At 42.6% G+C, this 25,779-nt stretch overlaps 3 protein-coding genes across 4 annotated transcripts in view; 2 read left to right on the top strand and 1 right to left on the bottom strand.

Moving 5' to 3' along the window:
- Positions 1-11,600, top strand: part of ME1 (malic enzyme 1) — a 150,559-nt gene extending 138,959 nt beyond the window's left edge. For both annotated transcript variants that reach the window (XM_079327104.1, XM_079327105.1), the window contains exons 11-14: positions 2,538-2,680; positions 4,676-4,849; positions 9,304-9,402; positions 11,243-11,600. In XM_079327104.1, coding sequence (XP_079183230.1) covers positions 2,538-2,680; positions 4,676-4,849; positions 9,304-9,402; positions 11,243-11,401 — 575 coding nt within the window. In that variant the 3' untranslated portion in view covers positions 11,402-11,600. The remainder of the gene's footprint in view (positions 1-2,537; positions 2,681-4,675; positions 4,850-9,303; positions 9,403-11,242) is intronic.
- Positions 11,601-11,847: 247 nt separating this feature from the next.
- RWDD2A (RWD domain containing 2A) lies at positions 11,848-16,695 on the bottom strand. Its single transcript, XM_079327254.1, has 2 exons — positions 16,458-16,695; positions 11,848-15,027 (listed from the first exon to the last, which is right to left on the bottom strand). Exons 1-2 carry the CDS (start codon positions 16,653-16,655, stop codon positions 14,350-14,352), a joined length of 876 nt encoding a protein of 291 aa, XP_079183380.1. The 5' UTR covers positions 16,656-16,695; the 3' UTR covers positions 11,848-14,349.
- A 991-nt stretch (positions 16,696-17,686) lies between these two features.
- On the top strand, positions 17,687-25,736 carry PGM3 (phosphoglucomutase 3). Its single transcript, XM_079327152.1, has 13 exons — positions 17,687-18,014; positions 18,289-18,494; positions 19,196-19,380; positions 19,685-19,752; positions 20,048-20,181; positions 20,337-20,532; positions 21,307-21,464; positions 21,882-21,965; positions 22,609-22,707; positions 23,025-23,141; positions 23,294-23,416; positions 24,160-24,333; positions 24,914-25,736. The coding sequence occupies exons 2-13, from the start codon at positions 18,291-18,293 to the stop codon at positions 24,998-25,000; spliced, it is 1,629 nt and encodes a 542-aa protein (XP_079183278.1). The 5' UTR covers positions 17,687-18,014; positions 18,289-18,290; the 3' UTR covers positions 25,001-25,736.
- The last annotated feature ends 43 nt before the right edge of the window (positions 25,737-25,779 follow it).

The raw sequence follows: 25,779 nt of genomic DNA, 5'->3' as shown, positions 1-25,779 counted from the left end.
TGTGGAAGGTGTAATACAAATAACCTGAAGCTTAGAGTGAGAAAACTGAGCTAAGCTCATGTAAAGCTATGCAAATATGAGGGTGCTGTATCTGAGTCTTCTTTTTGCTCACATTTAGGTCCTTAGCCAGCAGCCCTTTATGCAGACCAAAATGTAGATTTTACAAAGACTTTTTCTTTTGTAAAAGCTGAAGGATTGTGGTCTCAATAATGGATTGCTCAGCTCTCTATAGTTCAGTTATTGTATTTTAGTGACAGTTTCAGGAATGAACTGCAAGTAGTCTTGGTCTTTTTTTACATAAGTAAGACTTGAAGATTAATCTGTCTGGGTAGTAAAGTCATTAATCAGGTGCTAGAAAACTGAAATGCCACAGTGATAATTATCCTACATTTTAACAGCCTTTTAACTATGCCTACACCACATGGTCCTTGTTCAGTAAAATCCACTTTTGCCAGTAGTCATCAGTGAGGTAAATGAAGTGTTTCTTTTCCTGTGCTACATGAAGATATGACTGGAAGAGGAGACCAAGTGGTCCAGAGAATTTACTTAGTATACTTCAAGGCTGAAAAAGCTAGAGGGACAGAAGAGTAGAATGAATATTTATCCAGATAAAGGTGTGTGGATGTTTAGGGAAGATTTGCTGTCATGAAATATGTGTTTTACTGTGTATCATTTTTATGAATAAACCTCAGTGACTCTCCCTCAAGGTCACTTTCTCTTATCAATTCTGTATAATGAAGTCTCTTCCATCAGAAACAGCAATAGAAACTAATATTGGGGATTTTTGGTTTGAGTGACTAGACATTCAGTATGTTCCCCTGAGTACCAAGAGTCATGGGGAAATATGTTGATAGTCCTTCTCCCACTGTTTTACTTAGCTCTGTCTGAGCAAATCCTTATACATATTTAATTGCCTGCAATGGCTCAAGGAAAAGCCTCAATTTAGATAGACCCAGCCTAAGAAACTGAAGTTAAAAAAATAAAAAGCCATAAGCATTTTGAAGCATTTTGTTTTACCTTAAATCTGAAGATAGTTGTTTGTAATTCTTACTGTTGGCTGTCCAGAAGCAGTTTTAGAAGACAAGTAAACACTTGGCAACTGAAGATTTAATCAGAAACTAAGGTGTATGACAGGCTCTTGTACAACTGTTCATCAAACAGAGTGGTTCAGCTGGTCTGTCAGACATTTTGCATCCCTGTCCATTCATAGAAAATGAAGTACAGAGAGCTCAGAGTTGCAAAAAACAGTAGTATATGACAGATGATGTGACCATGCTCCATGTGGGATCAGTCAGAAAATACTCTGAGATGCCTTAAAGAAATGTTAATCCTGAAGCACAACCTTTGAGCCAGCTCTGGGCACTGAGGGCCCCTTTCACCTCCCTCCCAAGGACCTTGTGTTCACCTCAGGCAGATCCCAAGTTGCCCTTTTAGACTGGGCACTGTCAGGATGCTCATTTGAGCATCAGTGACAAGATGTTACAGTACTGACCTGAGAAAGGCCCAAGTTCCAGGCTCTCCTCTCCCAGCCTTGGTTTTAATCCATTTCCACTTCCCCAGAGAGGGAACTTTTTTTCCTGCTTTTGAAACTCAGAAGCCGTGTGGAAAGCAGGATGGGGTGTCAGGCACTGGGGTCTCTGAGGACACAGGAGGGAGGCTCCCTTCTCTCCAAGCCAGCTGGAAGGGGCCTCCCGTAAAATAAAAATCCTTAGTTTTACTCCAAGATCTGTTTATCTCTTTATTTTCACTGAAAGTGTGGATATCCTTGAATTCCCAGCTCTTGTAGATTATTCAGAAATACAGGTGTACTTGGCATCTCAAAAAACATTACACACCCCACTCTTCAGTCTTGAATTGTCTGAGGTCCAAGATCTAAGTACTGGCTGCAAGTCTGAAATGCAGCAGAGAGCAACCTAAGTTAGAGGATTTCACCCTGCAAGAGTGGCATCAGTTCCTGTGAATGGCATTTGTAAATGTGGACAGTATAGGGAATAGAAAAGCATCTCTGGTGCAATGAAAAGGGATGTATTAAAAGAAATGTTGTTCTCAGGGATGGCCTAGACTCAAAACTATTATTTGTCATCTCAGCTCAGATGTAGAAGGCAGAGACTTCACTCATCATGTCAGAAAAATCTGCAATCTGACACACTGGATTTGGGAGAAACTATCCAGTCTGTTGCACAAAACTTTAGGACCCAGAGCTGCATCTATCTAGTCCATACTGGACCTGGCTGCAGGCTAGGTGACCACATTTATATCTTACACAAAGGGCCTGAGAAAGGGAAAGGAGAAATTCACCAGATCATCCAGGAGTGAATAGGTTTGCCTTATGCTAGGGATAATACTGGAGTTTCACTATTGCAAAATCTTTTGTACAAAACTTTATTTCAGTTACATGTTAGAAAAAAGGTTGAACTCCATGTTAAAGAGGGAGAGAGACAGAAAAAGGAGCTCTGTTCTTTTACAAGTGACATGCATGCCTTATCTTGAACTGATTTAATTTATCTACTTGTTATGTGTGTGTTTTTCTCCTTTAGGAGTTGCTGCAATTGGTGGTGCTTTTACTACACAGATTCTTCAGGATATGGCTGCTCTAAACAAACGTCCTATAATTTTTGCTCTCAGCAATCCCACCAGCAAAGCAGAATGCACTGCTGAGCAGTGCTACAAATACACAGAGGTAAGCAAAGATTAACATCTTTCCAGTATAAGTCATGAAAAATAAATCTGACAATAATTTTAAAAGGGAGGAAGACAGAGGGTGGAGTAGCAGATACTAATCATGTCTCTGTACATAGATAAAATTTCTTTAAGTAACAGATTTTTTAGATTTTATCAAGATAATTTCACTGAATTCACTGAATGCTTGCACTCTCATAAAAGCATTTCATAGCTTTTGTTGGCGTAGGCAACACTCATAATCTTTATTACAACTAAAGCATCAGTCACCATCAATCATTAAAGCATTATGTCTGTTTTTGAACTGTGCCATTTTTTGTACACAGTGGCATGCTTTTCATTTGAGATTTCATAAATACTCTTTAGGGTAAGAAAATATTTCAATACATGAAACAGTCTTTAAAATCATTCTGTATTAAGAAATTGAGTAATTGACTCCTCTTACAAAGTTTTCTGTTACATAAACATAGGTAAAAATTAAGAGAACTGTGCTTGCTCATTTATTATAGAACTACTAATAAGCACATTATCCTGTAATTCAGCCTAGAATTTAAAATGTGTGTGTACCTGTCACATGTATGTCATACATTTAAAATGTGTTTCATAGTGGATGTATTTGGATTCCTTGCTAAAGACAGGGCATTCTGAATGACAGTTTCTCAGTGTTTAAAATACAAATTTAGCATGCCCATTCTCCACAGCACGGGTGTAATTACAGCACAGAGCAGGAGCCAGGGAAGCAACCTACATGAAGGGTTGCTTGTAGTGGGTAACCACATGCAGCAAACAGAGCAAAACACACTCTGAAGTATTTGATCTGTCACCAAAAACATATCATAAGCAGGCCAGGATTATAGTGCATGCCACCAAACAAAAACAGAGTATTCTTCTGAAGAGCTGAATAGCAAGAATGGCCCATTTTAAAATGCACTGTAGTGCATTTCAGTTTCCAGGTCTCTAAAACAGGCAGAGATATTTCTGATACCAAGTGCCTCTGAAGTATTTAACAGTGACATTTATCACAGGGCTAGCACAAATAAAGGCTGGCTTTTCTTCCCCACCTAAATTCACTGCTTGAGTTTGAGGGTGCTCCCTCCCCAGAGTGGCAGGAGCCAGGGGCCTTTGGGCTGCAGACAGGGAGCCTGTGCAGTGCCACTCCCACATGAACTGCAGCCCAAACTGAGTTAGAGGCACATCTCTTGTCCTCACTTTAACAATATAAGCTAAATTTCCTTAATTCCCCCAAACAAGAATTCCCTACTGCCTACCTGCACCTGTCTGGGCATGATGCCTGAGCCCTTCCAGCCTCAGTCCTACCTGGCATTATCCAAAAATCTGCTGGGAAACATCCTAATGGTTTATCAGTACAGGCAGGTGCCTGAGTTGGTGTCCTCACCCTACTCAGTATGTTACAAGGAGGGGACCCCCAAGGTCCTGGCAGAGGAGGTTCCACACTGACTTGTGCTGTTGTTTGCACCTCTGTTGAGCTGGGCTCAGGGGCCTGAAGTGGAGAACTGGGAAGAAAAGAGAGCTCTGCTTGCCCAGAGCTCCTCAGAAATCGCCCCATCCAAAAACCTGACATTAAGTTGCCTCAGTGTCATTTTTTTGGGAAAAAAATTCCAGTAGCATCACCTGTTGCTACCATAGCAGTGTTGCCCACTTTGTGTTGTACAGCTCTGTACTTCCCATGTACAGCTCCCATGGAGCTTCTTCTGGCATGGATGCACAAAGTGAATCATGACAATGGCTTCAGTTTCCCTCCTTCTGAATTGCAGAGATGAGATTAGACAGCCACAGAGAATCACCAGTGATCTCCAGGGTCAGCATCCTGATGTCCTGGAGACATATTCAGGCAAATAGCTCTAACACCCTCTCAGAAGAAATGCTCAATAGATGCAAACCAGCTTGCACAGTGGTGGATATTTAAAAGGATGTGAGAAATATTTCAACAGCAATCTCTCAATTTATATGCTTTCTTTTTCTTCTTACATTTTAGGGACGTGGGATTTTTGCCAGTGGAAGTCCTTTTAATCCTGTCACTCTTCCAAGTGGAAAAACTCTCTATCCTGGACAGGGTAACAATTCCTATGTGTTCCCAGGAGTTGCCCTTGGTGTTATTTCATGTGGAATGAGACATATTGATGAGAACGTATTCCTCACGACTGCTGAGGTACTGTATTCAAAATTATTTAAATTCCTTAATATAGTGACTTAGTATTAATGAGCAATTAAACAGGAAGAGCTAAACTTTAAAATGGTAAAAATACTGCTTTCTGTGTTAGGCCTTTATTTGCAAGGTTTATTGTTCTTTATAAATTGAATTTGAACAAGTCATTTTAAAAAAGTTAACGCTTGGCCTAAGGTCACCTGAATTAAACTTTGTCTTCTATTGGGAAGGAAAAATAAGAAAGATTTCAGTACTGTGTTACCACAGGTAAATATACATATGTACAGTTTGCATGCACAGGCACATAGGTTTGATTTCAGATTGAAAGGAATTATTATTATTGATATTAATAGCTTTGGGGTGACTCGTGTGTGTGTTTTATTACAAAAAGAGTATGAATTGGACTTAGAAAGCCCTGGGCAATGCATGTTGGTCTGACCATGTCCATGCAAAGCAATTGAAAGCCTTATATTTGGGGTTTTTTAAAGGGTATGGAAGTAAGGAAGAAGGCTACCCTCAGTTTGCCACATTAACTCCAACTGACCCAGGCTCACTTCAGGGGGAATTTCTGCCCAGCCCAGTTCATACCAGTTACAATCCATCAAAGTGCAGTGTCCTACTCTTCCAAGAAGCTGTAAAAGCACACTTGGGAATGCATGCACCGAGGAGACCTCCAAGCAATAAACTGGAACATTAGAATTATGGAACAATAAAAAAAAAGAGAGGAAAAAAAAGCTGCATCAATTAGCAGATGTGTGAATGCATCATTCAGCTCCTGTAAGGAATATTTCATTCCAGATTCTTGCTCCTTCTGTGCTTTTCATGGTTTAAAGAGAAGCAGTGTGATCCTGTGACAGGCACTTTATCATACAAACCTTTCTTAAGGGGTGGGCACTTGCAAGCTGTCCTTGTTGGACTTTCAGAGGATTTTTAAGGTGCATGCTATGGCATTTTTAAAGAGGTTTGCTAACAGCCTGCCCTCTCTAAGAAAGACATTCACAATTTCCATCTTCAAAATTAGTAAAAAGCCCAGCCTGTCTCCACTGGCTTTAACCATCATAGAAGGGCAGTGATCCATCTCCTAAGCCTTTGGATAATTATATCTTCCTTTTAAATCCTCCCCTGTAATTTCAGTTGGATATGGTGATCCTCACTTCCTGGTCTAAACTGCTGTGTTAGACTTGCTTTATTTCATTGTAGAAGTGGCTTCATTTTGGTTTGTGTGAAATGGTTCCTACACAGTGAGAGCTGATGACAAAAGGTGGCACATGTGGATTGAACTGTGTTTCATGTGACAGGCTATGAAGTCAGAAAAAGATCAGTTCTGAACAAAGAAATGTAATAGTCAGGAAAGTAAAATAGTATCAGAAATTATGAGGAAGCTTTTAAATTCCCACTTGGGGTAGAAGTTCTTTCCTGACTCTGGTACAGGTTTTGCTATACAGTTGCCTTCCCCTAGGAAAATCTCTACAGAAGTTTGACATATAAAAATGTGGTTTTTGCCTTGCATAGGAGGTTCTGGATCCCTGGGTAGCTGCTCCCCTTACTGCTCCCAGCTCAGGGTTTCACATCTGGTCTCCTTACGTGTGAGGGGCTCGGGTGTGCTGAGCTGAGGGTGCCAGAGGAGTCTGCCAGATGAGGTGTCAGGGCTGTGCAGGCCCTTAGCTGAATAATTACACTGCAAAGCAAAAGCAAAAGTGCTCTTTTTCTTTTCTTGGCTTGGCTTTTTTAATGGAAGGATAAAATCAGAGTAGTTTCATGGGGGTTTTAGAATAACTCCTAGTATTCTTCTGAAATGGAAGCATCCAAGATGCTGCAAAATTTAGAAAAACAAACCCATGCATTTTGGGTAGAGGAACCTTCTTAGACTGCCAAGGTAGCTTACCTGAAAAAAATAAATTATGAGAAGTAAGCAGCCCAAGCTGCATGCCTGCACCTCCTCTTTCTTGCTTTGCCAGCTCTCCAATTAAATCTGATTGAAGTCACAAATAAGTAGTTATTATAACTAGAACAGATTTTGCTTTCAATGTTCTTTTCTTCCTGCCAAGTAAAATAGAGTGTAACTTTGAGTTTAGATGATAAATCTAAGGTACTGTAAACTGTAACACCTCTTAACTGCAGGCAGTTGTTCTGGGATAACAAGGGATGCTGCCTATTCTTTTAGATCCTACTAAACACAACACAAGAGGCAGAGATTTATGAACTAATGACATTAGGGACAATATGTCCTCTAAAAACCAAGATGTCCCCACTTGCTTTATGTCATTTTGTCTTGGTTGCCTTTCATTTAGGTTCTGCAATAATGCTTCGCTAATTTTTCTCTTAATAACTTGAATTAATTAATTAATATTTAAAACATTAAAATAGCCACACTGGGTTGGACCTAGGGTTGAAACAGCTTGGTATCTTCCTGTGAAAGCAATCACTAACCGAAGCTGAGGAAAAGAAGATAAATAAAAGAAATACAGAGCAATCCTTCTGCTGAAATGGCCTCGCAGATTCTGGAAACATTTACTGTATGGCCATCCTATGCAGGATGTTTTATCCCTGTATGGATTTTTCCTTCATAAACGAGCCTAGTGGCTTTTTAAACATGTTTATACGTTTGAACATCTTTTGGCAATTAGTCTCACATTTAATTATGAGTCCTGTGGAAAAAGAAACTCACAATTTTCTGCTGTTTGATGATTTTGTTTCCCTACAGTGCCATAAGAAATGTTTGCCTTCCATTGTCTTTTGCATTTCCTTTCAGTCTTCTCTTTTTCTCCCAAGTCTATTTTATTATTTTTGTCTTCTTAATCAAAACATATTTTTATCATCTTTTTTATTCTCTATACCCCCTTATATTCTACCCCATTCTTGTTTGAAGTATGTGAAGATGCTCAAAGTGGTGTTACATTCTGGATTTATACATTGGCTCAATTAATTGACACACCTTATTTTCTCAGTAGTCCCAAATGTTGATTCATCATTTTCTCCCCTGCCACTTACCTGATGTTCTCAATGAATGTTTTTCAAAAAACACATGAAGAGGGTGTTGTTCTCTTCAGAAATGCTTGAGTTTATTTTTTTGCACAGTTTTCAGTGCTGTTACAGGAGTATGTCTGAAGGAACAGCATGGCTGTTGATCTTGCTACTTCTCCCACTTTGAGCTCTGCCGCCTTCTATCAAAAACAGAATCACAAAAGAGGAGTACTCCACTCCTGAACCTTTAATTTTCAGTGATGCATTGCAGTAAGAGCAACTTGCTGTTGATTTCTTCAGCTTTCATCTTTCCTGCAGAGCCCTCTTAAGCTGCCAGCATCAGGGACCTCAGGCTGCAAGTGCCTCCTTCCATTCAGATGCACATCAAAGGGCTCTGCATCATTTGGAAATAACCTGGTTCCTCATATGGAGAGCAGTAACTTGATTTTACATTCTCTTAGCTCCCCCTAGAGGGATTTCCTCTGCTGTATTTTTCAAGATCAGATTTAAATATAAACAAATACTCTTTTTTCACTTGTTATACTCAAAAGCCTATTGTTTTTGTCAGCATTTTAACTCCAAATGGAAAAACTTGGGACAGCTACCAACATTCTGGTTGGACTGCACAAGAGAACATTATGTTCTTTTGAACCTGGAGCTCCTTTAGTTCAAACTATTTACCTACTTCTGCTGAAAAGGATGCATCCAGATACCTGCTCTGATGCAGTCCTAGATGTTTACAAGCATATGTACAGGGTCCTATAACCCACATGTGACAGGAACTGCAGGAAGTTTTGTTTGTGCTTTGTTTCAAGTGTTTTCCTAAAATGTTCCCTCAAAAGTGAACTTCTTGCTTTCTCTTTGGGCTTTGTTATCAGTTGCAAGTCTCAGTATTTCCTGGACTTTCCTGGTGTTTCCAGAACCTCTTGGTGTGTCATGGCTTCACCAGATGTTATCCAGTGCAGAGTTTTCCTTCTATCCACATCTGGATCACCCTGAAAGTGATCCCAAAGTCTCCAAAAGACAAACAAATTGTAGCTAATGATAGCAGAAATACCAGCTGCCAGTAATTTAATTCAGAGCATTTTTGCACTTCAGGGTTTCAGTTCTGTTCCCTGCACAGGTTAATGTGACAACTGTCAGAATGACAGGTGCTTCTTTATATTTTAGAAGTCTTTGACCCAACTGCAATTGTTGGCTGGAATTTATATCTCACAATGAACTATTTGCTAGTTTATGTGTGTCATGGACTTACTCAAGACTTAAGTAACTTTTATTGTCTGAGTGAGAAAAAAGCCTAACTCCCTACATTTCTAATTCTTGTGCAGCTTCTCCTAATGACAAAGGTGGTTTTCAAAAATTCTGTCTAGGTTGATTAAGCAGTATCTGTGTGATTTGCAAAAGCAGAAACATTTCTTTGCTAAAAACAATATAATTGTAATCTAATCAAGCTGCAGCTGCATGTCAAGTGAAACATGTTTGTGTTATTTCAGGTTATAGCACAGCAAGTTACAGATGAGAATTTACAGGAAGGTCGCCTCTACCCTCCATTAGTCACCATTCAGGACGTGTCACTGAAAATTGCTGTGAGGGTAAGTCATTTCAGCCTTTGGTGGCTTTTTGTCTTCCCACTATTTCTACACAGTTTGATTTTATCCCCAAACACACCTTCACACAAGTTGGTTTGCATCAATCAATATTGGACATGTAGCAGTTTCAAAATTAAATTTTAAATTCATAAATGAAAAGACAGTGCAAGTACAAGGAGAGCTGTGGAACTACACAGTTCTGTGTGTGTCTGTAGAGCACAGACTGCTGTCCACCACAGTCCTGCCAGCTGCACAGCTGAAGGGCTCTTGGCTCTTCATGGTTATCAGTTTCAACTTAATGCTTGTCTTCTGTGACCTTTCTTTCTACAATTACTGTTTTCTCTTTGTCACCTTACTGTGAGTAATTCTACTTCATATGCTTTTGAAAGAATAACAAGGAGCCCTCATACTCGAAACAGTTTCCATAGCTTCACTCATTTTGTATATTTAAGAAAAGAAAAATCCTTCTCAAAGTTCATGTCTTCTTGGGCAAGTAGTAACTCTGTTCTGTAGATGTGAAAATGCTACTTAAATTCCTCAGGCAAAATCCAGCTGGCTCTTGTTTGGCAGAAACACAGTGATAGAAGTTCCTCCTCTATTTGTGCATGCTGGAGAAAACACAAAAGTAGGAAAATGTTACCAAGTGATTCTTTCTGCCTGTTGTGTGTTGAAACTTTGTTCCTGCAAATACTTACTCTGGCTCATGCAACCCAACCCCAGAGGTTTAGCAATGGCCTCTGCCTTTTCCAGGAGAGAAACACTATCAAAATATTTTGGAATACCAAGCATCGGTTATGAATTCAGACCTTATTCAACCACAATAATTATGTGCACAGACCTGAAGATATCCCTGCATAAGCGCCTGAAGTGCTTCTCATTTAAATGAGTTGGGATTCAGATTAGTCCTAGAAAAGAAGTCTTAAAAAGGTGACTTGAGTTCTCAGCTTCTTACCAAACTAGAACATTTATGTTTTAAAGAGAGCTGAGGAAAACAGGAAGGGGAACAACTCCCTTTTATCCAGATGAGCATTAGAGTGTTTGCCAGAGAGTTTCAAGCAGATATTTTCACAGTGCTGCTGCATGAAACCTGTTTGCCAGCCTTCCTTTGTTTCAGATGAATGTCCAGTTTGAAGATACTTGTTTCTCAAGTAGGTCATCTTCAGATATGAGAGGCTACTTTGATGTGTTGAGAGAGCTCCAACCCCTTCTAAACTTGATTTTTATTGCAGCTGTATTTGTGATGCATAATTGATTCACTTAGATATGGTCTGGGTGAGGAAAGAGCGAGCAAATATTTGTATTTTCTCCAGCCATCCTGTGCACTGTGTAGGACTGCTTTTTCCCATGAGTTTACTTTTTGTGAAGTATATTATCATATATATTATGGCAAATACTAAACTTCTCTAATATGCAGGAGCATGGAAGCTTTGAACAAATCATGCTTTTCTTACAGTGCTTAGGGAAGATGGTAAACCAAGATAAAGTGATGGGAGAAAAGCAGGAATTGTATCTCAGTGCTTGGGGCTTGTGGAATATTTTATCCACCACTGCACAGTAAAAGCTAAGACACTGCTGTGCAAAGAGGAGCACTGCATTTCTGACAGTCTGAACATGAAATCCTGTCCAAAAGTAGCCCAAGTCAGACCCACGTAAACACAAAGATCATCCTGTTGTAGCCTTATTCATGGGGCACTACCTGAATCCAGTGTGAACACAGGTGACTTCCAGCACCAGAAAGGGTGAAGTCTTATCTTGATTTTGAGCTAAGTCGCACTTTTAGATGCTGTTGAGTGTCCTCAGATAGTTCATCAGCAGTAATTAGGGTTTTAATGCATCTTTCCAGATCGCAGAAGAAGCCTACAGGAATAACACTGCCTCCAGCTACCCTCAGCCCAAGGACCTCGAAGCCTTCATCCGCTCTCAGGTGTACAGTACTGACTACAACAGCTTTGTGGCTGACTCCTACACCTGGCCTGAAGAGGCCATGAAAGTCAAACTGTAAATATTTCATGAAGAATGAACAAATCAGCTGCAGTTAAAAAGCATTAAAAAATATCAAGGTTGTTTCTGCATAGGGAGCCTAAGAATAGCTAATTTTTTAAGATGCAGGAAACTTTTTCTAATTCATAGTAGTTGGCTAGAAACTCACATCAAGAAATCGTCAATTACACACAAGAAAATAAAAATTAATCTGAGAAATATATCTGTGTTTGGTTATTTTGATTGTTATTTAAATTGAGATATCCTACACTACAGTTTGACAGATCTTTTTGAAAAAAGTGGTTGTATCTTGAGTCAAGAGTTCTGTCACAAACATCAATGGGAACTTAAGCAGATAAATGGGCACTTAAAAAATACATTTGGTATTTTATCCATTACAGTCATGGTGTAATTTGTATAATTTGTGAACCTGTTATTTAGAAAAAAGCCCCAAACTTTAAAAATCCATAAGGTTACAGTATTTTATTCCAGAGAAAATCTTTATTGGTCACTCTTGTGTGGAGTTAGAAAATCAAAATTTTCAAGAGCCAAACCAGCAGAGCCTTTTGGTCACATCTAATTGGAACATTTTAACATTGCTAACAAAAACATTTAACAATACTAATGTTTAACATTAGCTAAGGTAATGTCCTGTATAAGATCATGGATTTCATTCCCCTACCAAGATAACCACTGTTCTGATCCAAATGTTTTTGGCCTAATTTCTTGAACTCCATGTCCTTGACAATAAGGGAGCATCAAAATGCCAGGAATAGGCTTGGAGGAATTATTAGTTGTTAAACAATTACCACTCCAAGAAAAATGTAATATATTTTCTGGATGGTTCTGGAAACAAAGGTTACTTGAACATTTTTTCTACTTTCTGTTTCTCTATAATCTTTACCAGAGAGATTATCTTTAGAAAACCAAATATTAATTTTGTCTACCCCTCAACTCTGTCACAGCTGCAGATCCCAAGTCCCAAATTCAGAGAGGTACTTTCTCCCTCACTGCCTAATGGGAATGTGTCAGCATTTTTGCCTCACTGTTTTTGGCAGAAGTTCTGATCACACAAACAGTACTCTTACCACAGTGAAGGAAAAGACATTAATCACATTTTGAGCAACCAGAAACACTCTGCATTTCAAGCTATTCTTTGCATTTCAATGTATTGCTATTGTGAGAAGGGTATTAAAACACTTCCTTGTGTTTCATCTGAAATAAAATAATATCTGTAATTTATGTTGTCATCAGCTGAGTGTGCTGAGTCTTTGAACAGCTGCTGGTGAGTGCCTGGGTGTTGCAGTCCATCAGCAGTGAGTCTGCTTTTATTGCTTGGTACCCATTTTCACATTAAGGCACTCAGGCACAGTGTGGGAGGGGGTGGGCTGGGGCTCCTTCAAGGCACAGCTGCTGGGGACTTTTCAGCAGTGTTCTTCAACTATATCATATTGATGGCCTTTAAATATGATCCTGCATTACAGACTGGAACACTCACTATCCACATCTGCACCCAGCATGCTTCCCCACAGGAAAACACTGCCCAGTGAACCATTAACAGCACTGCCTCTGCTGGGAAATTCTCCCATACTAATTTGACATAGAAAAGATTCTTCAAGTTATTTGTATTTTTATGTAATATTATATATACATATATATATATGTATATAGGGAGTTTTCCCTGTTTTCTGTATTTTACATGTATTCCCTTATGTCATGTAGGGGGAAAACTAAACTTTGTTTCATGTGACCCATTTTCATTTCCAAAATGTTTGGCCTAACAGTGTACACATAAAATGCCATGAATTGAACAGATGAAAAATTGTTACTAACATAACTAGACAGACACTTTGCTGCATTACATCCTTGTCCCTAGATTGAAGAGACATGGATTTGATGGATGAACCACTTAGTGGGTAAGGATGGTTGGTTGTAAAGTTGTAGTCAATGGCTTGATGTCCAAGTGGGGACCAGTGTGAGTGACATTCCTCAGGGATTGATATTAACACTGTTGTCAGTGACATGGACAGTGGGACTGACTGCACCCTCAGCAGGTCTGCTGATGACACCAAGCTACAAGCAGCACTCTACACATTGCAGGGAAGGGATGTTATCCAGAGGGACCTGGAGAGGTGCAAGCCTCATGGTGTTCAAGGCTGAGTGCAAGCTCCTGCCCTTGGGGCAATCCCACACACAAACACAGGGTGGAGAATGGGCTGAGAGCAGCTTTGAGGAGAGGGACTTGGTACAGGTAGACGAGAAGCTCAACATGAGCCAATGATGTGCTCTTGAAGCCAAGAAAGCCAGCTGTATCCTGGGCTGCATCAAAAGCAGCATGACCAGCAGGCTGAGGGAGGTGATTCTCACCCTCTACTCCACTTTTGAGACCTCAAATGGACCACTGCATCCAGCTCTGGGACACAAACATAAAAGCAACATGGACCTGCTGGAGCAAGTCCAGAGGAAGGCCACAAAAAAAAGTCAGAGGGCTGGAGCATCTCTCCTAGGACAACTGGCTGAGAGAATTGGGATTGTTCAGCCTAGAGAAGAGAAGGCTTTGGCAAGACCTTACAGCACTTCACAGTACCTGAAGGCAGTCTATGAGAAGGCTGGAAAGGGAATTTTTTTACAAGCACATGTAGTGACAGGACAAGGGGGGAGTGTTTTAAACTGAAAGAGAATAGGTTTAGATGAGATGGGAAGAAATTCACACAGCACAGTACAGATGAGGAGACAGAAATGTGTAATTCTTGACACACTGTGGAATGTTTATCACCTTGCAAGTGCTTTGAGGCATGGCTCACTAAGACAAATCATTGAACACATCTCAAAAAGACGTGGCAGTTCAGCACAAAAGCTGAGATTAACTGCTTGAACCATTCATCTCAGGTGTTAAAGTTTCCCTTTTCCCAGTAGCTGTAAGGAAAAATCTTGCTCTCCAGAATTAGAACTCTTTATAAACAGTTTCTCTCAATTGTCTGAAAGTTTGCCTTCAACTCCAAATAAAATCTGAAAAATGTGTCCACTTTGATGCTGTTTCAGGAATTCTAGAAACTGGCCAAGATCCATGTGATAGTCATTCCTCAGGCCATAATCACCATGTGCCTGAAACTGCAGGTCTTCAAAACTGTGAAAGAGATGGAGATTATCAATGCTTCCCTCTGTTTCTACATTCTCCACATGCTTGCATGAAATATGCTTCCAGTTGGGATATCTGATAACACGCCAGAACTCTTCACAGTGTTCTTGGAGTCCCTCCACACAGATGACACCAGGTTTCCCAGTCAGGCAGAAGCCAGTCAGATTTAACTTCTTTGCAGAGTCAAAGATCTTTTTCCTCAGTTCCTGCCTGTATATGTGATGGCTGTAGATCCACATGCGATGCAGTATTTCCTTAACCCTCACCTCTCTAGGAGCACACTCAGATGAGCCCTTGCTGTTTCCCAAGAAAGTCAGGCTGTTGTCCTTCAGCCACTGCACAGCCTCACACACACACAGATCTCCTGGATCCAGAGAGCTGATGTGAGATGCCAGATGAGTATTGAGCTGCAGCTGTTGCTGTCTGTGCAGAGCATCTGATCTGGCAAAGAGCTGAGGAGCCACCTGAGGGTACGTATGAGGAAGGAGAACCTGCAATTCCACCTTCACCTTAAAAACAGAAGACAACACACACACACACACAAAATTAATTCTGCAGCTACTTAAGACATGCTAAATTCTTCTTCTCTGTCAAAGGTAGATTATGAGGTGACGTAATTAAGATTGCAGCATCCTACTGACTGGAATTATTTCTCACTTCCCTTTTGTCCCAATAACCCATTCTTTTGTCTGTTCCTTTTCTTCTGCATCATGCTGTCACTTTCACAAGGCTTCCCATGATATCCAGGCAGCTTTTGTACTGTTCATGGAACTAATGCTATGGCTTGGGAGAAGGTTACCCTTGAGGGATATTTCTACCTCAGTGTTGCTACAGCAAAGAACTGCTGGAGTCAAGGACTTTTGAGAATCTCATCCCTTACCAAATGCACATGACTAATGAACTCAGCCCAGCTGCTGGAAAAAAAGCCCAAGAGTTACATGAAATGGTGTTTGTGATTGTACCTACTGTATATAGAGACACGTGGCAGGAGTGTTGGAAATATTTTATATTTAAGGTTACTCCCAATCCAAACCATTTAATAATTCCATACATTACCAATGTTTTAAGCAAGCAAAGAGGAATCAGGATTACAGGGGATTAAAAGATTTATGCACATTTCAGGTCAGTCAGGGAGACCTCCAGATTCTTTTATCTGATCTCTTATCTGGGCTATTGAATTTCTCTTGATTATTCCTACAGTGCCTTCAAACAGAGCACCACAGTTCTTTGGCAGCTGAACCCTGCCTCTAGTCCAAGAGTTGGAAAGGATTTATGTGTCCTCAGTGCTTCAAGCTCCTGTGGACTATTAGGGGGTACTCACTACAGTGTACAGTCATATGACTAGTCCTGCAGAGAGAAGTGAATCATTAAATGACTAATTATCTTTCCAAGTTCCTTGACAATCTGCTATGGAAAAAACCCACTACTCCTATACAAGCCCTCCCTACATGGTTCATAAAACTTCTCTCTGAAGGTTGGTGAAAGAGTGCATTTTAGAAAGATACCTAAGCTTGTACCTAAAGTTTCAAAGAAATCATGAGGCCATCTCATTATCCAGTAAACTGTTCTAATGTTTGATACCTTAGTTCCACGGAAAATGGCTTTTAGGCTGAGTTTGTCTGTTCTCAATTTCTAATCACTGCATTAGTATGCACTCAGACGTGTTCTCTGTGCAAGCAATTACATCAGTTAGCTTCAATCCTTATGCTGCAAGTTTGGTTTCTCTGCTCATAGGCTGCTTTTGTTTTTGTGTTCTTGTGACTCCTCATAATTGCATTCTGCCATTTGGGGCTATTTTTGCATTACTGTATTTCTAACACAGATGTTCGCAGCAGCCGAGATTTTAGAGCAAACAACCCCCTTTTTGCGGGGCAGAGTTTTCAAGTGTGTGCAGGAGTAGAGACAGCAGCACCCATGAACAAAGCTCCCTGCAGCTCACCTTGGCCTCCCCTACTTGGAGAGCGATGCGATATTCCAGCTGCGGGGGCAGCGCTCCGGCCGCATTCCCCAGGTAGCGCTGGATGCCGGGCACGGCAGCCGCATCCAGGCTGAACTCCCCTCGTTTGGGAAACATCGAAAGGAGCATTTCCACTTCCAGCAGCTGGAGCTCCAGGCATTCTTTAACCGTGAGAGCCATTGCACTGCCCCCCGCGCACGCTGCAACGAGAGGGCTGGAGTCAAACCCGGGCTTCAGCACCACAGGGAAGCCCCGCGATTCTTTAAAGGCAGAATTTGGTTAAACACGGCTGGACACAGCGCTCAGCACCGGGCAGGGGCGGCCCTGCCGAGCTCCGGGGTGGAAAAGAGCGGGCAATGATGCATTATTTATGTTATTTATCAGCAGATACTGACAAATACACCCCGTGCTGTCTGCCCCAGCAGCAGCCAAGCCCCGCTCAGCCACTCTCTCATTCCCCCACAGCAGCATCAGGGAGAGAATCAGAAAGGTAAAGGTGGGAAACTCATGAGTTGAGATAGTTCCATAAGGAAAGCAGAAGCTGTGCACAAAGCAAAGCAAGGGATGAATTCCCTGCTTCCCATGGGCAGGGGGGTGTTCAGCCATCCCCAGGAGAGCAGGAACCCACCACACCCAGCAGTGACTGGGGCAGACAAACACCATCACTGCAAACATCCTCCCCTTCCTCCTTCTGCCCCTGCCTTTCAAACTGAGCACGGTGTTCCATGGTCTGCAATGTCCCTTTGGCCAGCTGGGGTCACCTGTCCCGGCTGTGTCTCCTCCTCCCAATCTCCCCCAGCCTCCCCACCAGCCTGGCAGTACAAAAATCAGAAAAAGGCCTTGGCTCTGTGTAAGCCCTGCTCAGCAATAACAAAAACATCTCTATAGTATCAACCCTGTGTTCAGCATAAATCGCAAACACAGCCCCGTACCAGCCACTGTGAAGGCAATTAGCGCGGCCCCAGCCAAGGCAGCGCAGTGGGGGTGGCACTGTGTAACGCGAGTGCAGTGTCAGGGCAGCCGCCCGTCACAGCCCGTCACAGCCCGGCCCGGCCCGGCCGCTCCCGCCGCCATTCCCGGACCTTCCGCCGGACGCGGGGTGGGCGGGGCGGCGCATGCGCGGCCTCGGCTCCGGGCGGGGGCGCGGCCCGGGCGCCACGCGGCGGACGTGGCCCCGCCCGCCCATCTGCCATTGGTCGAGCCCGCCGTGAGTGGGCGGGGCCGCGCCTGCTCCATGCGGGGCGCGCGGCGGCGGCTGCGGTGGGACCGCGTCCCACCCATCCCGTCCCGTCCCGCTCCAGCCGGTGCGCCCCAGCGCCATCGCCGCGGGTCCCGAGGGAAGCAGCCGTGCAGGAGGGCTCGTGTGCGGCTGGTCCCGCCCGCACGGCCTGGTGTCCGTCTGACGGAGCACGGAGCCGCCGCCGGGGCAACATCCCGGGGACACCGCTGGGGGTTCCCTGCGAGCGCTGGGGGAGGCGGGCACGCTGCTGTTGGGCTCGGAAATCGGTGTGTGGAGCGCTCTGGGCGGCTGGTGTCACGGTGAGAAACGGGAGCTCCGCTGCGGGAGCGCGTTAGGATCGCTGGATCCAGCCCCTGGGAATCGTGGCTGCTCGCCTCGTCCCTGCGCCATCTGCTCGTACCTGCTCACGCTCGGTTTGCCCGGCGCTCTGCAGCGAGTGCAGCGGCTCCTTCCCCGGTCCCGGTCCCGCCGAGGGGTGAGGGCAGCGCTGTGAGGCGCCCGCAGCCCGCAGAACGCGGAGCTGGCCTCAGCGGCTCGTCTCCGCTCGCTTCCCGCTGCTGCTTCCTTCCCCAGAAATGGATTTGGAAGCCCTCAGGCGGTACTCGGCCCTGCACCCCAAGCCTGCCGGGCTGAGCCTGCAGTACGGCACGGCTGGGTTCCGCTCCAGGGCCGAGCAGCTGGATCACATCGTGTTCCGCATGGGCCTGCTGGCCATCCTCCGCTCCAAAGCCGTGACAGCCACCATCGGCGTCATGGTCACAGCGTCTCACAACCCCGAGGTAAGAGCTGCCTTGCCTTGAACGGGTGCCCGCTCCGGTGGGGTGACGTGAAGTGGTGTGGAAGGTAGAAGGGTGGAGAGATGTGATCAGTTTGTTGGAATCAAAGCTCATCACAGCACTGAGGAACCAGATCCCGAAGGCACTTGGAGCTGCCTAAAGCATTCAGCCTGCTCCCTGTAAATGCAGTCTCTGATTATCCGAAGTTAATTTTCCCCTCTGCACAGAAGTGGGATATTTTCTCATGTGGAAATGGTGTAACATAAGAAACATTTCATGTTGCAATGTAACTTTCTAATGTTGGGAAGCTAGGAGTAACTTTGAGAAGAGACGAGCCTTTGAGTAAAATTTGTAAGTTTTAAAAATAAACATGCAAATGTAGCCATTACAAATCAGGCATTTAGACTTCCACTGCTGTGGAGCATTGACGATTATTAGAATTTTCCCTTGTGTAATTTTAATATCAAATTAATTTCATAGCAAAATTATAAGGGAGAAAGAGTTGGTTATTCAATATGCTTGTTATAGTGTTTCTTTGGGGGATTGTTGGAGGTCTAAATAAACAGCTAAGCTGTTGCATCCCAGAAGTTCTCCACTTTTAAAGAAGCAGTGTGACTAAACCATCTGTTGTCTGGCTTTAAAGAGGTTTTATTAGTTCCCCATTTTATACTTACTACTTTTTGTTGGGTTTTTTTCCTACTAAGGAAGACAATGGTGTAAAGCTGGTTGATCCTCTTGGAGAAATGCTGCACCCTTCCTGGGAAGAGTATGCCACACAACTAGCAAATGCAGAGGAGCAGGAATTACAGAAAGTGATAACTGAGATCTGCCAAAAAGCAGAAGTGAACTTGCACAAAGATGCCTCAGTTTTTATTGGTAGAGACACCAGGTAATGACAAAAGGCTGTAGATAAATCCTGCTCTTATGGAAGCACCAGTGTTGTCCTCAGGGGAGTTGTGTGGGTACTGTGTGATGTCCTGAGTCCAGCACTTCACATGTGTTTACAGTCCCTGGGAGTGTTGGCCTTCAAACTTTATTGGGAATTGCCTACAAAAGAGGAAGGGTTGGATTTCTTCACAGTGAGTCTAAATCTTGTGGCAGGAAGCTTGTAGAGTCTTCCACATGTGCTTCCTTCCCAAGTCCATAGAGAAATGCCTTTGCCAAGGTTATCAGCTGTACTTGTTGTTTTCCAGGCCAAGCAGCAAGAAGCTGTCCCAGTCAGTTATAGATGGTATTCAGGTTCTAGGTGGCCAGTACCATGGTAGGTTACATTTCTGCAATTCTAATCTCATTTCAACTATTTTTAAATGTAAATGTGACTCCTTTATGCAGCTCTAAAACAGCAGCCCAGACACATTTCCATCCTTGCTTGTAACAATCCTATTTCAGGTTGTATGGTTTTAATGCAAGGCAGGGTAGGGGAGGGTTATGTTTTCATAAGACAACGTGAAAAATTTCATATGTGTTTCTTGGACTTCATTTGTCTGTTTACTGTACAACTTTTAAGCAACAATTAATTTGCCATTCTATTCAGAATTCCTTTTATTTCACACTAGATTATGGTCTGGTGACGACACCACAGCTCCATTACATGGTCTGCTGTCAAAACACCCAGGGGCAGTATGGGAAAGCAACACTGGAAGGTTATTATGAAAAACTGTCCAAAGCTTTTATGGAACTGATAAAACAGGTAAATAGTAGGTGTTGTCTTCTTCATGCAAATATACAAAATTAATCTCTTCTGTTTTTTAGCCTGTTTGGGCCTGAAGTTTCTGATTCAGTACATTCTAAGTGTGGTTTCTCTAGGGTAACAGTTCACTTTCCCCCTTCTTCCCTTGCCCTAAGTCTCACTGCTCTGGAGAGACTCAGAAGCATCTGAAGATTGACTGTGCCAATGGAATAGGAGCCCTGAAACTATCAGAAATGAAGCCCTACTTTCCACAAGAAGTAGTAATTCACATATATAATGATGGAACCAAGGAGAAACTCAATCACTTATGTGGTGCGGATTTTGTGAAAGTTCACCAGAAACCACCTGGAGGTATGTAGACAGTAATTTTATGTTGCTTTACCTCCTCTGCAGGGTCTGGCAAAAGTCCACATCCTTGAGTAAGTGGAGCACCCTGTTTCTTTCTGACTGCATGAATGGTTCTCCTTGTGCAATGGAAAGGGGGAATAGCATGGCCAGGTTTGGCACATCTCTGTGTTAGTCTGAACTGCTTGGAGGAGCACAGTATCTCTCTGACTGGCTGAAATATGTTTGACAGTCTCTTCTGAATGTTAAGCTGTCTGAGTCCAAAGATCAGCCAGGACTGGCTTAGTGTTATTTATTTTACTCCCCTTTGTATTATGAAGAAACACTTTTCCGGGTTCCCGCCGAAGGGCTGGGTTAATTAACAGCTTGGTGCCAGCAGGCTGCCTCATTGACATAAACCAGTGAGGAATGATTTCAGTCAATCTTCTGAGAATTGTATAAAAGAAAACCCCTGAACTGGGAGAGCAGGCTAGTTTGGATATGAGATTATTGGAGGCTAACATCTTCCACAAGTGCAACTGCTGGCCACCAAGATATGGTGTTGTTTCCCCTTTCCACGCTGGTTGTGTACTGGAGAAATGCAGTGCTGGGAGCAGCACAGTGACAGAACCTGCTGGGGATGGATGCTTGTGCCTCATTAATTGTGCCTGAGTAGAATAATTTGTGTGCAGACCTGTGCTCTGAAAAGAAAATGTGTTTTCCTAATAACTCACTGAAATAAATGACCTGATTTTGTTTATTTTCCAGTTTTTAACTTGTATTTGTAACTCTGTGCACTAGGGCTGGACATGAAGCCCAATGAGAGATGCTGCTCATTTGATGGTGATGCAGATAGAATTGTTTATTATTATAAGGACACAGCTGGCCATTTCCACCTGATTGATGGAGATAAAATAGCAACTTTAATTAGTATCTTCCTAAAAGAACTTCTTGCCAAGGTAACTCTAACATACCAAATGAATGCTGGCATTTTAATTTGTAAAGTATAAAATAGTCTAAGGAAGCTGTGTTGCTTGGTATGCAGTCTCTGTACATTTACCTCAAGTGAACCAGCTTTAAAAAGAGATCAGTCCTGTACCTCACTGCTGTGGCCAAAAAGGGGTTTGAAAAATCTAAGCTTGAAGAGCTGCTTCAGCCAGACCCAAGAAAGATCAACATGGCATGTACAAAGACTTGAACAGAATTCATGTTGTTTTAAACATTCAGAAGTTCTCAGTGAGCTGATGCCTCCCTCGGGTACCCAGGAGTTTTAATTGTACATGTAGCAGTTCTGATTAACTTTCTATTTATCATTTTTGTTTGGCTATGGGCCTGTTGGGCAGTAAAACTTGGCTTATTGGTTTGCTCAATAACAGGTGAAACAGGACTTTAAGATGGCAGTGGTCCAAACAGCATATGCCAATGGGAACTCGACACGCTACCTCCAGGAAACACTGAAGGTATTCTCCATGTTTCTTCTAGGTAGTTTGCACTTTTTTTTTTTTTTTTTAAATTTTAAAAGTAAATGCTACTGTAACGATTGCTAGGAAAATTAAAATTAAGCAAAAATAAATTACTCTTTCAAACCTCCAGTAGTGACTAAATTCTTGGTGGCAAAGGAGAGGTAAAAGAGCGGAGTTTAAAAGGTTCTGGTCAGCTTTTATGAATTTAAAAATATTTAATGAAATCCCTTGGCATTTAAACAAACTGAAGGGTATATAGCTTTGCAACCAAGTGAGTCAGTGCAGGCTCCTAGATACTTTGACACCGATTGTTTCATTTTCTGCAGCAAGCTAAATATTCAGGAATTGAGAAGAAGGTATTATTTCTGTTTGTATGCAAATCTAATGTGTTCCCTGAAGATATAAATTGGATTTTTCTAGGTTTGGAGTTTATTTCTTTATTTCATTATTAGCCTTTATTTACACAGGAATAAATGAAATATTTTTAAATTGCAGAAATGGTGGAGCATTATAGCTCTGGGGCCTCAGGGGCCATGAAATATGGGTTAGTTTGCAAGAGTCCTTCCAGGCTGGTGCTCAGTTCCAGCCTGCTGAGGAGAGTCTGTAACCTTGTCATTCTCTGTACACCCTTGGGCTGCAGGTACCAGTGCACTGTGTCAAAACGGGAGTGAAACACTTGCACCACAAGGCCCAGGAGTTTGATGTGGGTGTTTATTTTGAGGCAAATGGGCATGGCACGGTAAGTATGAGCATATAATCCATATGATCAACCACTACCTACAAAACTTTGGTTAAATTACCTGGAGAAGGAGGCCCTTTCACTCTCTGTTTAGCTTGATAAATGAGACTTTTTCTCCTTGTTTGAAAATAGACTTTTTTACTCCTTCAGTCTTTATCACAGCATTGCCACCAGCCCCTCTGTGCTTTGTGGGGAGAGGGGAATTCCTGGTAGCAAACATTAATGACAGCTACTTGGGCTTAGGTGGGAAAAGTTTTGTCCTCACTACTGCATATATCCTGGTTTCATCTTGACAAGCTCTCATCTTTTTCTTCTAGGTACTGTTTAGTAAAACTGCTGAAACTAAAATACGACAACTGGTAAAAGAAGAGAAAGATGATGAAAAAAGAGAAGCAGCAAAGATGCTTGAAAACATGATTGACCTGATAAATCAGGTAAAGACTGAGAGAACTGAACCACAGTGTTGGCAGGGTGAGCCTGTTTGTGAGCTCCTGTCAGGCTGCTGCTGGAGACTGCTGGAAGCTTTCTGATGAAATCCTGCCTCCCTGTCTTCACTGCTGCAGTGTTTTTTCCTCCCTGTTGGCAGACTGTTGGTGATGCTGTCTCAGACATGCTGGTTATTGAAGCCATCCTGACTCTGAAGGGTCTGACTGTGCAGCAGTGGGATGCCCTCTACACCGACCTTCCCAATCGGCTGCTCAAGGTTCAGGTGAGTTACCAGCCACCAGGCTCAGGCTGCAGCAGCCTCTGGGGACCCTGCTCACAGCAGCTTTTGCCTGCACACATTTTGATAAGCTTTATCTTAAAGCTGAAACAGACCAAGAAAGGGCAGAAATGGGCCAAAGAAGCTGGGGAAAAACCCAGAGGAGGGACAAGAATTTCACTTGGAGTAAAATAGCAATATGACTTTTTAAAAGATGAAATAATAACCATGTTAAATAGGTAAACCTGACCAAAACTCTTCAAATTTTTAACTTAAGAAGAAATTACAACTTTCAAATTAGAAAAAAACTGTTTTTCTAAGGCCTCTGTCTGCTGGGCAGCTGGATTTTTCTTGCTGTGCCACTTTGTATAACTTGGATGTTCAAGCTCTTGCTTCTGTAGCCTTTCCAACATTTTAAGATCTTGAGCAGAAAGTGCCATGTGGCAGCATTCTGTTAAGATAGAGTAAGGAAGCTCTGGGCTCTAACTGAACTGGAGGAAGCAATTTAAATTTCTGATCTACTGGGAGAAGCTGTAGCTTCACTTCAAGTTGACCAAGAAGGCATGTTCAGAAGTGCCCCTTTAAACTGAGCAGCTGAGGCCTCTCAAGACACGGTTAATGGATGCTACAGGGATCCTAGAGACCCCAAGTGTTTGAGTGTCCTTTATCAGCTCCCAAACTGAACTCTTCTCCAGGCAGCACAAGATATCCAACCCTGAATTTCCGTCTTGCCGTTTCTGATGCCCCAGGTGGCAGACAGGCGCGTTATTGACACAACGGATGCGGAGCGGCGAGCGCTGACGCCCCCGGGGCTGCAGGAGAAAATTGATGCCCTTGTAAAAAAATACAGACTGTCCCGGGCGTTCGTCCGCCCGTCAGGAACGGAGGATGTCGTCAGAATCTACGCTGAAGCAGACACACAGGTCAGAGCTTGACTCATTAAACAATCTTCTGCCTGGCAGGGGGTGATGAAGGAAGTCTGTTTTCATACTTGTCATTTAACCATGCTTAACAAATGCTGAATTTGGAAAAAAGACTGTGATCACAAAAAGTCACTTTGGATTTTCTTTTATTTAGAAAAGTAATGTTTAATGTTCTCAATGTTTATCTTTAAAAGGAAAATATAAATGTTTATAAAGGCAGATTTAACACCAGATGATTTTGAAAAGACAACCAGCCTTCTGAGAGCTCAGGGTTAAAAGAAGAAAGTTACCAAAGCAGCCCTTAACTACACAATTTTGTAAGAGGCAAAATAGAAAAAAAATTCTGGCTGCTATTAAATTAGTTTAGATCTGAACTTAAAGGTGACAGCAAAAGCAATGGTTTTGCTCTCCCCACTTCACATGCTCCTACCTGCTTCTCTCTGCCAGCATGATGGCACTGGCTGATGGAGCAATACAGGGAACATAGCATTTGCATGAAAATGCTTGCCTTAATATCACGTATTTGCTCTATTCTTTTCATGCTGACAGCAGCATAACCAACTTTTTGAAATTCCCACAGGAGAATGCAGATGCACTCGCCCATGAAGTGAGCCTGGCTGTTTTCCACCTCGCTGGTGGAAAAGGAGCACCACCCCAGCCTATATAATGAATGGCGGTTAAAGCACACAACTTCCCTTTTCTTTTGATATTTCCTTTTTTACCATGTGCTGCTGTGCACAGAGCCAACCTTTTCTGGGAGTAGCAAGGATTGAGCAGAACAGAGCAGAATCGTATTCTGCTTATTCTTAAGCTCCTTTAGCAACTTACCTCTTAATGAGATGTTCTTGCTGTTGAATGTTCCCCTCCTCGAGTTTGTCTAACTTCTTGACAAGCCCAGGCCATGTCCAGAAGAAATTCTGCCCCTCCCTTAGTTCACTGTCACATTGTGCCTGAAATCCAACTCCCACACCCTCAGAGCACTGGTCATGGCTGCATGACCAGAGCTCTGCTTTGACTGTGCTCACAGTGGCTGCTACAGGATCATTATCCCCATCTTCCCCCAGTAGCCCAATCATCTCTGGGCAAACAGTGCAAGACAGAGGCTGTCACTAGTCTTCAGATTCAGTTCACCTCATTTTGAGGGGGAAACAATATAATGAAAAAATATTTGCAAATAATAATCTATTATTGCAATATTATCTTCATTAGATACTTTATGACATGATTTAGAAAGTAATTTGCAGTAATAGTATTTATAATCACACTTGAGAGGAAAGGGACAGAGACAAATTTGTCTTCTGTGGCCTTAACTGCTCCCCAGCACCACAAAGGGGCTGGGCCAACAGGATGCAATGTTTTAAACACACCAGTATCCTCCTTGGCATACTCTGGGTTCAGGGTGTCTACCTCTGACAAACAGTTCATTGTAGTCCTGTATTAACTCCT

The sequence above is a fragment of the Erithacus rubecula genome, assembly GCF_903797595.1.
Source record: "Erithacus rubecula genome assembly, chromosome: 2".
In the NCBI taxonomy this organism is placed as follows: Eukaryota; Metazoa; Chordata; class Aves; order Passeriformes; family Muscicapidae; genus Erithacus; species Erithacus rubecula.
Note: the sequence above shows the minus strand (reverse complement) of the source record. Positions and strands in the feature narration are given on the sequence as shown.

What these genes read in the sequence shown, in the direction of transcription:
- PGM3 (XM_079327152.1), top strand. Translation starts at nt 18,291, where the DNA reads ATGGATTTGGAAGCCCTCAGGCGGTACTCGGCCCTGCACCCCAAGCCT. An exon ending in TCTAGGTGGCCAGTACCATG is followed by an intron (nt 19,753 to 20,047) that starts GTAGGTTACATT and finishes ATTTCACACTAG; the next exon opens with ATTATGGTCTGGTGACGACA. An exon ending in ATCGGCTGCTCAAGGTTCAG is followed by an intron (nt 23,417 to 24,159) that starts GTGAGTTACCAG and finishes CTGATGCCCCAG; the next exon opens with GTGGCAGACAGGCGCGTTAT.
- RWDD2A (XM_079327254.1), bottom strand. Translation starts at nt 16,655, where the DNA reads ATGGCTCTCACGGTTAAAGAATGCCTGGAGCTCCAGCTGCTGGAAGTG. An exon ending in TCCAAGTAGGGGAGGCCAAG is followed by an intron (nt 15,028 to 16,457) that starts GTGAGCTGCAGG and finishes TCTGTTTTTAAG; the next exon opens with GTGAAGGTGGAATTGCAGGT.